The following is a 12741-nucleotide window of genomic DNA, read 5'->3' on the forward strand; positions in this document are numbered from 1 at the left end:
TACACACACGATCTGATACATGTTCCCACACAGGATACTCAGAGATAGCATGAATGCTATCTTCATGCCTATCAAAGGGCCATTAGCTCGGTATGAAGAGGTGGTTTCCATTATTTGAAGTTGACTCTTCAGGACACATTTATGTCCTGAGAAAAAAAGTCAAATGGATTTTTTAAGAGAACTTTGAAGATAAATAACAAAGGCTTTGTGAAATTTCAACCCTGTCTTTCTCTACACAGGCTTTTAAAGGGTTTCTTACATGTTACAGTCTTTTTTTTTTTTTTAACTAATTGCTTTAGATCTCAACAATAAATCTTAGATCCTATTCATGAGGAGGACTGAACTGTCACTGTAGTGTGTTTTCACCAGTGATGGATAGTAAAAGAGGACATCCGCTGAACGATTCCTATTTCAGAATGGAATGTTCTTTTTATAAATACATAATGTAAATATTTAGATACCAAAGAACCTCATCGAGCCTTAATTTGATTAGGAAAATTAAGTTCACAAGACCTCTCTCGCTTAGGGCCATACAAAGGTCAATAAATAGCACATGGCCAAAAAGTGCTGCAAGTAGACGTGGAGTTAGATTCCTGTTTATAATACTGACAAAATATCTAACCACAAGGAAATACTTTAGATGGGTTTAATTGGTGCAATGTAAAAAATAAAAACTTGAGCTGTATAGCAGAGTTACAAAGTGGTTTACAACAAAATAAACAGCTGTCCACAAACATGGCAATAAAAAAGATTAAACAAGTGTTATAGCCTAGAGAGGAAGCAAGGAATGAGATTTCAGCTGGGCAAACACTAAAAACTGTATTTCATGAGCTTTGAGCCAGGTGGGAAGTACCCTTTTAGGATTTGGACATATTTAGTAGAGTAAATAGCTCTTAGTTTATTTATGTAATCATTGTTATTAAAAGATACTTTTTAGCAGTGGATGGAGGGTACAACCACCCTTTTTTGGCTCTCTTCTGTAGAGTTAGTCAAAATCTATTTGTGCCATTCTGGTTTCATGATCTGAATTAGGTCTTTTTGACAAAACAATCAAACATAGCTCCTCACCCCAAGGGACCTGGGTTGTTTTTTCAGGTGTCACTTCAAAAGCAATGAAATTTATTCTTTTTTTTTTTTTTTCTTACATCTGGGATTATAGTTGTCAAACTATTTGCCATAGAGTCTAAAGAGTTAATTCCAATGCAGTTTCTGAGTGAATTACCAGGACATAAAACAATTTGTCAAAACTAAGTTAGATAAATGTTATTTTTCCCTCAATGCAAATTGTTTCAATGCTTATGCAGAATTTAATGGTTTTGCTCTTTTGCTTGATTTGTGTTAAACAACTTTAGTCCATGATTCAAAATAATTAGCAGCATGCACATAATCAGAATGAACAATTCTCACTGATTGTATGCTTGTGGTTACATGTTTTCTCTGCACAGGTAGCCATGGGTGAACAACTATAACCCTTTAACAGCTAAGGTCAGCAGTTGTTTAAGTCAACTGCTGGATTTACAGCAGTCAAATGACAGACGTTAATAACATCCCTACTGTGAGGCCTTCCAATTATTTGCAGACTACTCTCAAGAGGAAGGTGAGGCGATGTAGACATTTATATTATGGTTTCGAGTAGACCAATTTGAGCAATCAAATCATATGAGAGTTATTCAGCTGCAATGTTTCACATGCCTGACTATGGAAAATCAAAACATCAGCATCAAAGCAGCAGGAGATCTGTCTTCATCACAGTTAATGTTGGTTGCAGAAAGAAGCAGTTTAAGCCCATTAGTCTAAGATTTAGTGTCAAAGCAAGTATTTATTTATCCACTATGAAAGCTTTTCAATAAATAAGGTGTAACTTTCTATATTATATATCCCTTTAATATCCTTATTTCTTGGGCCTGAATATTGTTTCCTCCTAAACAGTCAAAGCCTGTATACACACCAGGAACTTATCAGGATCAGCCCCTCCAGCTTGCCCGACAAAGACTCCAGCGCCAGCCTCCAGCTCCATCTCATCCGGGGACCTCTCTATGCGCATCACCTGAGGATCTGTGTCGCAGTTGAGGTAGAACATCACCCTATCATCCCTCACAGCGATGGCAAAACGGGTCCAGGTATCCCTCAAGGAGGGCACAAGGAACCTGGCCCCCTCGTAAGACTGCTGTGAGTCAGGCTCTGTGTAGTACAGGATCACATTCTGGTTGCCGCCCTGCACATCTGACAGTTTAACACCCACATACATGATCTGCTGTGCGGCGTCTGTGACAGAGAAGATGACGCCTCCCTTGTTTGAGGTGGGTTTCAGGTTGAAGATGAGGGCAAAGTCTCGGTAGAATGGGCTCGGCAGGTGGGCACGCGCCAGCTGGCCCGTGTTGGCATCGGGGCCAAAGACGAAGCCAGGGCTGTTGTCTGGCCCGTAGACTCTGGTGATCTCATTTGGAGGAGGGTCCCCAATGAGCTGCAGCAGGGAGACTCCACTGTCTTCTAGAGAGGAAGAGAAACGGGATGTGAGGCCACAACATGCATAAAATAAACTGCTGGTTAAGAGGGAGGGCAGCATGGCAGGGTATGGTGTTAGACCATGCTCTATTAAGCTGTTGGTGGTTGACTTAGTGTGATCGTGTCTGGACTGTGGTATTTTGAGTCTTTGCTGAAGTAGAAAGAAACGAACAACTACTGGCAGCTCAATGTTTCCCCTCTTTCTAAAGTAATGTTAAAAAAAACAAACACATTTCATAAAATGGAAAGTTACCACAATTCCTAAGCTTTTTTGAGAAGCAATGGCAAAGAGGTTCTGCTCAAGGGAACACAAACAAACAAGCTTTTTTATAACTTCCAGACCAAAATATGGAAAGGGCTGTTAAATCTACCAGAAACTCTGACTTCCCCAAAAAGGCAAAGAACAGGTCATGTGAGACTAAGAAAAGCAGATCACTTGAATAGACACTGTAACTCTTGTATTCCAAAGACAAAACCTGAGTGAAGGGAGGAGAATTTCAATTTAATTTTGAATAGTAAAAACAAAAATGAAGCATAAGAACAGCCATAAATTTTTTCGAGCCATAAGAAATTTTTAGGGCTTAAAGCGTCCTTAAATACAGTATCTGAATCAAAACAACTTTCCATTTAAATCTGAGTCTATTTATGTCAGGAAAAATTGCAATTTTTTAAAAAGTCACTATGTGTTTGTCTTTGACTGTAATCATTAATCACAAACTCAACTGAGTGTAGATGACAACAAATGGCAAGGTCTCTCTTGTAAAGAGCTAATATATCTCAGGAAACTGCAACCACTTACACCGACAGTCCAATTAGATTCTTTTTTAAATTATGTATTCAGAAACTTTGAATCTTGACCACTGATCAATCTATTGTGCCCAGCAAAACTCTTCTGACTTGTATGACATCTGCTAAATGTCACTGCCCCACTGCTGCAGGGCACACAGGGACCAACAGCTGGGCCTCCTGCATATCTTTGCTCACTCTTCCATCGCCCTGGGTGATTCAGTGCATAATAACTGGGGGCGTTTAGGGAATACAAGGAACACAAAGAGCAATGTATTGACATACTTGGTGAAGACGTTTCACTGTTTTCGTTTTACTTGCATCAAACTTCAGACTAAACCTTTTGCACTTTGATCAGCAGTGATGTGTCCTCATGTTAAAAGAAAATCACTAAAATCACTGTTTTGGGAGAACACTTGACATAGTTTCTCGTTCTTTGAAGGAATGCTTTGGCTTACCACCTGGTGACTAATGTTCAAGCTCTATTGGTCAGTTCAAAGCCTCCCCACTGCCATGAGTGCAGGAGATCAGTGAGGTCGGCTGTTGGCTTTGTTGAGAGCTTAAACACACGAGGTGTTCAGCTGAACCCGAGGTCCTGCTTTCTGCTGTACAACCATCAGCACGAGTCTGGATATTCTGCATGCTGTCTGAGAACTAAAGATGTTTTCTTTTGAATCTGAGCTAACAGAGAACCCAGTCAAGCTGTTAACAGGACAGTAATGATAATACTTTCCAGTATGAATTATGCAGTTCCCGTTTGCGCAAATGGGACTGACATTTCAGAAGATTCATCCCTTTATATACAGACATGCCAAAAATACCAAACAAATTTGGAAAAGCACATTAAGGTAAGTGATACAAGTGTGGAAAAGTTTTCAAAATAAGATGTTGGTAGAAAATATAATAAAATGTATCTAATATAGCATATTTTAGTCAGCTGAAAGCCAGACAAAAAGAGATTGGATAGTTTTGAGCATAAAACACACATTTTCTACCTAGATAAGAAAATGTTAATCATGAAATGATTCCAAGGTTCAGAACACCTGAGATAAACTGGATCCTTGACTGTCGTGTGGATGGTAGCTAACAATGCACTATCATTTGCACTAGGCCAACCAGATGTTTACTCTGATAAAGTCAGAACGAGAAACCTTGAGGGTCTCTTCACTGGGCCTGTGTTCACATGTCTGAACGTGGCTCCCGTCTATGTAGACAATCTCAGCCAGAGGAGGGTTGAAAAAGGCAAAACTTTGTAGTAATTCAAGGTGAAATCCATCATGTGGAAAAGCACACCATTTTAATTTGTAATCTTCCTGCTATGGGTGCTGTAGCTGACATGCAAGATATCTTTGAAGCAGACACACTCCGTAACTGGGCATGTATGGTATCTCTCTACGCAATGAAACGCAACGATAATGATTTTGCTCTGAATGACAACGGTTGTACAGGAAAAATGTCTCTACTTGCTGTGATTGTCTTCCTTCTACAATCTGAAAGAAATATGAAATTTGTTAAGCATATATTGGCAGCCAGTCATAAAAAAAATTTGATTTGTATGCAGATTAAACTTCAAGGTCTGTAATGGGCTGGTATGTGAGGCGCATCTCTCAAACAGAGCCGCTTGTCCTTCAGCAGGCAGCATTCCTCGGAGGGTCAAGTCTCAACGTCCTCTCTCCACAACATCATCATCATTCAGACATCGGATTTTCTGATGCATTTACCAAACGAACAGCAAGGATATCTGCTGCTCGTTTGTGAAATGCATTAGAAAATCAGATGTCTTGAAACGTGTGTGCAGGTTCGAAGCTTCCCAAACCCCTCATCAGTGAAACATCTCACCTATTACTCATCAGTCATGCGAACAGATGTGCGTTCTTTGGTCTATGTTCATAATTTACCAAAAAGACCTTACTATAGAAGAAAAGTGTTAAACTAGCCCATGATTGAAAACTATAACTATTTCCTTCACATCTAAAGAGGTATCCTTATGGAATTGTGGTAGATGCAAATAAAGAAAGAAGTTTGAAACAGCAAATAATGACAATTACCAAATCCAAAGCAGATGAAAAGGTTTTACTCTTGCAAAGGAATGCTTTTGCTGAAGCCTGTTCAATGTGCCCACATTGTCAGCAAAGAGACAGGCAGTCATTCCTTGTCAATGATCAAAAATTGTTGGGTATACAAAGAGTTCACCATTAGCATTTTAATTGCAATCTCACTTCAGGGTTTTCAAATAGCCTTTGTCAACCAATGACAGCTCCAAGGCCAATCAGGCATAGAAAAGGACAGTTGATGAATGGAGCGGTGCTGGGTTTATGGTGCTAGTTTGTCTTGTCAAGACCACTTACTGACTAGAAGCGTAGTTCTTTTTCATTTCCTAACATTCCTGGATGGGGTACCAGAGCTTGTGATACCCTGTTGATAAAGCTGTATATACAGCATGAGACTGTATATACAGCTTTGGGAAGTACAGGATGCTGTATAATGCATGGGAAAACATTTAAACATCTGGACAGTCCCAGAAATCGTTGACATTTCACAGACTACGCTCCATCACCATTTAAAACATCCCTCGAGGCCTGCTGACAAAAGCAATAATCTCATCCCTTAGTCTGCAAAAGCTGGTCAGTGGTCTGACCCTGCATTTGGAGTGTTAGACTTCACCTCTGGAAACATGAAAATTACTATCCCACGGTTGTAAAAATAAAATAAAAAAAGTCTTCAATCTAATGCATTTGCAGCATGAACTATGTGGTGCTTGTCAGCAAACTGATTTGAAAGTGAATTAAATTAAAATTAGTCACATGATATGGGTGTTGTGTTTGCTTTCTGCTTATTTAAAGACTGTTTGATCTTGTGGTTTCAATGTATGGCTGGCTGCTTGCAGGGTTAAAAATAGTTATTTTCAATGCTTATAATGTTAAATCAATGACAGGCATTTAGTAGAATCCAATGTGACAAATGCATTTTATCTTTATGTGTCCATGGGATATTTGCTGCATCACAGAATGTAAACAATCCTAAGATAGTAACAAACAGGTGGACTTTATGTTGTGCAAGAAGATATGGTGCCATGATTACTTTATGGAACTTACATCTTTATGTGACTTTTTTGTTCATATTCAATAAATATATTGTAGCATATACATGTGTAAATGTTCTCTAATGGCTCTGTAGCCAAAACCAGGTCTCTGTGTGTCTGATTTAATTTGACACTACACAGAAAAAGTAAAATTAACACAGGATGTTTTGAATATCAAGGTATCAACACCACACATAAATGGTCCTTTCTCAATGCAAAGGGTGTTCTGCAAAACTCTATGAGCCAACTTTCACCTGATGATGCAGAATAGTCGGAAAAAGATATTAAACTGAAAACCACATCACAGTCCAGGAAGGAGATTTCATGTTGGCTTGCCCTGAAGACTGGGCTATAATTCTCAAACCACAAAAAGGAAGATGGGTCTACCACAAGCTGTGCACTTTACTTTAGAGGAAGACGTCATATGATACTGTTCAAGTTGTCTCCCAAGTTCTCTACCTGTAAGTAAAGAACTTTTGAGGCAACATGCTGGGCTTAAACAAACCCCTTGCCACATACTGCTTCAAAAATACATCTTTTCAGAACTCTGGAAGAAAATAGTACTGATGATATTCATGGAGGTATAGTGGAAACTCTTCTAAATAGGTCCAGAACTTATCCAAAATGCTGAGACACCACCATTCCAGTTAAGAAACTGCTTTTGTTGACAAAAGAAAGAAATGTAAGAGTGGAATGTAAAATTGTTAAAATTTACTCTATTCTAACATGAACATGCAAATAACCAAAAGCTAACCATTTGGCCATTATCCATTATCCATTTCAGTGCTTCTGTACTGTGTTTTGCTACACTGCCTCATCAGTTCTCATTTTGTACTACTGCAACACAAACCAGAGGGGGCAATAAGTTTCTGGCAGCAAAGAAGTCAGACTGCCCTGTGCCCATAATTGGAACCCTCCTGAGAGCCAACTCAAAATGATTCCCTGGCAAGCAGCATGCATAACTGGAGCCAGCTTTGGGCCTTTCTGTCATGAGATACAATATCAATCTCGGCTCAATGGAACCACAGTGCTACAAATCAGTGTCAGACCACCAAAAGGGTTTACTGTACAAGCCACAAAATAAACCGAATGTACACAGACCTTCAGATATCACCAAAGGAGTATTGTATACATTAACATGAAAGCATCCTTTTCATCTTATTTAGACCACCACAGTGGTGGCCAGGGACAATATTTCATTTGATTTCAATTAAACAGCTTAAACTGACAGGGAGTAATGGAGTTTCTCATACAGGATATGGTTTTACCATTAAGAACTAACCAAAATACATTGTAGCTGACCTCTAGACCCTGATATGAATGACTGCTCATCTTTCAAGCAAGAGACTGGTAACCATGGAAAAACATCATTAAAGGGGCTATTGTGCCCTAACAATCCCGTCCTACCACAAGGGTAGCCCCCCTGTAGTAAAAGGATCACATCTGACAGATTTCTTACAAAGTTTCCATGCATACACTGATATCTCTGCAATCTTCCCACAGTAATCTCCCACATACACGTATCTACAGACTACATCAAAATATTTTAGTGATTGTGCTTGTTGCCCCATGATAACAGCCCTAAATTTACCCAAAAGAAACTAAAACCAAAAAAAAATTTGAAGTATATCATGAGACATTCTTGCATGACAGGTCATAGTTAAATGATGTAGGAGTGGGGTGGTATTAAGGCCTGAGGCAAAATGAGAATGCCCTCCTCCCACACATTAAGCCAACAGAGTTGCACATAGTGAAACGTGTCTGAAGCTTCCCAGACACTGCATAGTAGGGGTTCTGATCAGTGAATCTGAGAGGTCAAAGGGCTCGTTAGTGGGTAGACACAGTGGGAAACAGTTCACAATAAAGGCTAATAAACAGAGGAATAATGTGTTTTTAGCTTTAGGACACATTTACAGAGCTTTGTGGCACATCTCATCATTAATGTGTGTCCTCATTCAACTTAAAGCCAAAGCCCACCAACTTGTTAACCACTTTTAAAAATGTCTCAGTACAAACACAGCCCTCTATATCTGACATGAAAGCATTTTGTTTTGCCTGTTCACTCTAATAGGAACCACTTCAAGTTACAATTCTCATAGGCAACTTTTATTTCATTCTGAAGTAATTGCTTATCTTGCAGCTTTGGTGCAAAGCATATAAATCAAGTATCCAAGGAGTCTTTACAGAGATTATAGTAACCCAACATCATTATATTAAGTCTACTCAGCTTTGTCCCTTCTCAACCAATATAAACAATCAAACTAATGAGTAGTGTCCACCAATAGCATTTTAAGATGACTGAATTTTAATACCTGATGGTCTTGACTACAGTGGCTTTCTGTCTATCCAAGAGTGATTTACGGTAGAGTAACTGAAAACACTCCAGTTATAACTTGAGACTACTCTTACAGGGAATACCCAACACACATGCCTTGGTGCTTAACCAGCAACTGGAGAGCCTATAAAAGTTGCCCTAGGGGTGAAGAGATGGCAACAAGGTCACACGTTTTAAATTGCCTGAGTCTATTAGCCATGTCAGGACTGATGTGTCTAGAAGCCCCTACAGTTACCTTGATTTTTGCTGAGCTTTCCCTAATACATATTGAGCTGTTGAAAAGTCCTTACACCTTACTTATATCTGCGTCAATGTCTGCAATTTGAAAAAATTAGTGACATTTGCTACAAAAGGGCAAGAACACAGAACAGGGCAAGAACAGCTAACATTCTTTGACAAGACACCATATGAACCCCAATGCCAACCCTCTACATGTAGAAACACTATCACCTTGCACACCAAAAAATACTGAGATAAACATTTCAAAGCAATAAAAATCTATTTGGGCCTTGGTTTGTCACTTAGTCTTGGAACCAGAGACATCGTGTCCTCTCATGTCTGTCAGTGGAGCAAGCTGTCAGAAAGATAGTGAAGCTGTAAAAAGACAGAGTCTTGAACTCCCAGTGATATGAACTGACAGTGGAGGGCAGGACAGAAGCCCAGTAACAGGGATTAGACTTTATAGCCGTTAATAATTTGAGGCACAGCTTCCACACGGAAACAGATTTTTTTATACTACAGTGTTTGATGCAGAACTTATACAGGATGTTCTCACGTGAATCAGCATCTCACTAGTGGCAATAAACATCTGAGTCATCCTCTCCGTCATTTTTTAAGTCACCAGGGGCATGTAATGTACTGTTTGGTTTAAGTCCTTGAAAGGATTCTCAGATACAGCGAGCTGATAGTTAGTAAGTGTGTATCACCTTAATGAAATGTACATATAAAACCCTTCAGCTCTATTACTGCTGTTCAAAAAAGCCATTTCAAACAACACAATTGAGCTGTTCTGGTATTTCACACACCATATTCATTGAATCTAAATCGTTGGACACAGTAATTACAAGCACATGAGATCAAAGAGTTCATCAGCTGCTTAACTGTATTAAACTAAGCAATCTTGAATATGCACATCATTCCAGATCAGACAGAAATAAGTGCCTTGAACAGTAATTAATTCCTTTTACCTTATCATTCTCACATGTTAAAATGTGTTACCTATTAGTGCAGTAACTTTCAGGCTGTCAGAAGTACTTGCAGCCTTGCACAGTTGTACAAATTGTCATCCCAATGAAAAGCACTGACGCAAACATGACTGTTTCCCATGCATGACAACCAACACTCATTCTGTCCATTCAAGGATGCACTTCAAGCTGCCTGCAAGCTACTCGCTGTCAAAAGAGACATGCAGTCGTACAAGTATCCGTTTCATACGCAACTTGACTTCTGTCCTTTGCAAATGTATTAAGGCTAATATAAACAGCACACTCAGCTACAATTTCCTCATCATTGGACAAAATGTTAGTCTGCTTAAGGCACAAAACAAAAATCATTCAACTAGTATTTTATTCTTAATGATAATTTTAAAAAGTTATAAGTAGTAATGTAACAATTTTTAACATTATGCGGTTTTGTAATTCTGATGTCACTACAATCTGCATTTAGGAACTCTGTTGTTGAATAGTTGAAAGTGTTAAACTGGGAGACAGAAATACATTTAATTCACATTTCATTTATGTGGTATGCCATGCTTGAAGTTTGCTTGTCACTTCCTTACACTTTAGGCAGCATGTCTGTTGATCCTGTGTCAAGTCATGTCCATCTGTTCTCCTTTAAATTAACAACTTCCAAAAGAAAATACACATCTTTAGTGGGTTTGCTAATGGACCACAAAGCAACTGCTCTGTGTGTGTGTGTGTGCGGGTGTTTACATGTGTGTGTTCTGATGACCTTCAAGTAGTAAGTCACATGCGATCCAAAGGACAAGGGAAACACATACATGCAACAGGTTATACACTGAAAGGAGTGCTGGCACCATGCTTGTTATGTTGTAGTCTGAACTTCCTTTTAACTACATGACTAGCAAGCACAAAACATGCTTAATTTTCATCGGAATACTTTTGCTGTGCACGGGAACCAAGACATTGTTAATCTTGCTGATACTCTGTGCTGCCTGGGATAAAAGTCAATTTATTGGGTAAGGGTATTGGGTATTGGGTATTGGGTGGAAACACCAGACAAACTGGGGAGTAGGGATTTTGAGAACTGGTTCGAAATGAATGCCAGAATTAGGATTCATTTGAACCAGTGATTACCTTTCTGGTTACTAACTGACAAGCACTGATACCCATCATCTTCCTCGTCTGGTAGAGTGTGGCACTCCACAGGGAGGCGTCCCTCATCCAGGAGTGTCCAGCAACTGTCCCGCAAGACTTCACAGAAACTCCGGCAAGGCAACAACGTCGGGACCAGAGAGCCACACTTTGGTACCAAGAGAAGGCAGAAAAACCACTCCAAACTATGGTGGCAATGTGACCTCAACAGCCAAGCCCATTCGTTCAAGAGTACCTGGACTTCCTGTACACTGCTCTGGTTGAGATAATTGGGCACAGCAAACCTCTCCCCAACCATGGAAGAGCAGAAAGGAAGAGCAGTGTCTAGCAACAAGCATTGTGGGGATTCTACACCGAATGCTGATTTTACTATTTCTGGTGCCTGGCTATACACAGCTGTCTGGCTAGTTTGGGAGGCTTGGCTAGGTTCTTGCTCACTTATTGGTGTTTGTATTGCATCTAAGATGTGACCAATTTGGCTGGTTGCCACTGTCTCGCTAGCTGCTAATGCCTGATTAGGCACTCCAGATTCAGACCAAAGACCTGACCCAGTGTCTGATGCCAATTCAGACTCAAGCCCAGATCCAAGTTCCGATACATTTCCTACAAACCTCAAATGATCAGATCCTCCAGAACCCATACCCTTTATTGAAGATGTGCCATTACCAGGTTTACGTGTGCGAGACGAGATCTCTGCTGTGCCCCTTTCTGATGTGCCTTCAATCTCCAGTTCTGTTGTAGGTATTAGAGTGGTCAGTCGAGGAGCCTCAGTAGTCTCATCCCAATTCTGCGCAGCCTTGTGGATCCCATGTCCTTCATCAATGATCTCTGCTCCATGCCTTGCAATATTCTCTGTTGGAATTTCTCCACTACCTGAACCACCAGACCCCTCAGGTTCCACTGTTGGAGCCATAGTTGTGGTACTAGTCCAGGACCAGAACCAAGCATCGGAGTAGACCACCCACAGGGTCAAAAAAAACAAAACTCCAAACTGGGTCCTCATCTTGGGTGTAATGTCAAGTCTTTACCACGTCTACCCGCTTGATCAGGCTCCCAGAGTGAACTTTGACATGTCCACACAGCCACTACACTCCTAACACACACTTTCCTCCAGCTCTGTCTCCACACACACTCAACTAGGCATAGAGGAGAACTGAAGAGAGTGCCCCATTCAAAAGAGTAAAGGGGGAGAGCAGGAGGAGGTGTGCTCCGTATTGGCTGCCCTGGCAATATTTCCTCTCTTAACTCCTCCTTCCTCCTCCTTCTCCTTTTGTCACAGCAGTGAAAAGAGATCTCTCCTGCTGACTGATACCTTAGAATTACGGCAGCCCTGCCTTTCAGTGTACAATACTGATGCTTTCAGTGTTTTACAGAGAAGGGCAATTTGTTCCCCTTGACTCTCTCTTTGTTAAAGTATGATAATAAGTACAGATTTAGCTTAAATAAAGGCAAAATGTATGAAACTGCACTGAAAGCTTGTGGTCATGTGATTGGTTTATTTCAGTTTTAGAGCAAATAAAAAACAATTTTATTCTTTGTTGAAGATTTGGAATATGAGCAGCTGTGTTGAATTACCTCTAATGCATTCAGTTAAAGCCATTCCATTGCAATAATGCAACCAATTATGCTGTTGTGATATGTTGATACAGTATGTTGAGATAAAATCTGACACCAGTATCTTGTTATTGTAAATGTATTAT

General features: G+C 40.0%; 1 protein-coding gene across 4 annotated transcripts in view; it reads right to left on the minus strand.

The window, feature by feature from the left end:
• The window catches only part of col18a1a (collagen type XVIII alpha 1 chain a), an 89905-nt gene that overhangs the window by 33364 nt on the left and 43800 nt on the right, over window positions 1-12741 (minus strand). The window contains exons 1-2 of one of the 4 annotated variants that reach the window (XM_067603044.1): window positions 11708-12185; window positions 1949-2487 (exon numbers count right to left, since the gene is read on the minus strand). In XM_067603044.1, coding sequence (XP_067459145.1) covers window positions 1949-2487; window positions 11708-12044 — 876 coding nt within the window. In that variant the 5' untranslated portion in view covers window positions 12045-12185. Of the gene's footprint in view, window positions 1-1948; window positions 2491-11707; window positions 12186-12741 lie in introns of those variants that run through there. The other 3 variants (XM_067603043.1, XM_067603046.1, XM_067603045.1) reach the window with 3 other exon arrangements.

The sequence above is a fragment of the Thunnus thynnus genome, chromosome 11 (assembly GCF_963924715.1).
Source record: "Thunnus thynnus chromosome 11, fThuThy2.1, whole genome shotgun sequence".
In the NCBI taxonomy this organism is placed as follows: domain Eukaryota; kingdom Metazoa; phylum Chordata; class Actinopteri; order Scombriformes; family Scombridae; genus Thunnus; species Thunnus thynnus.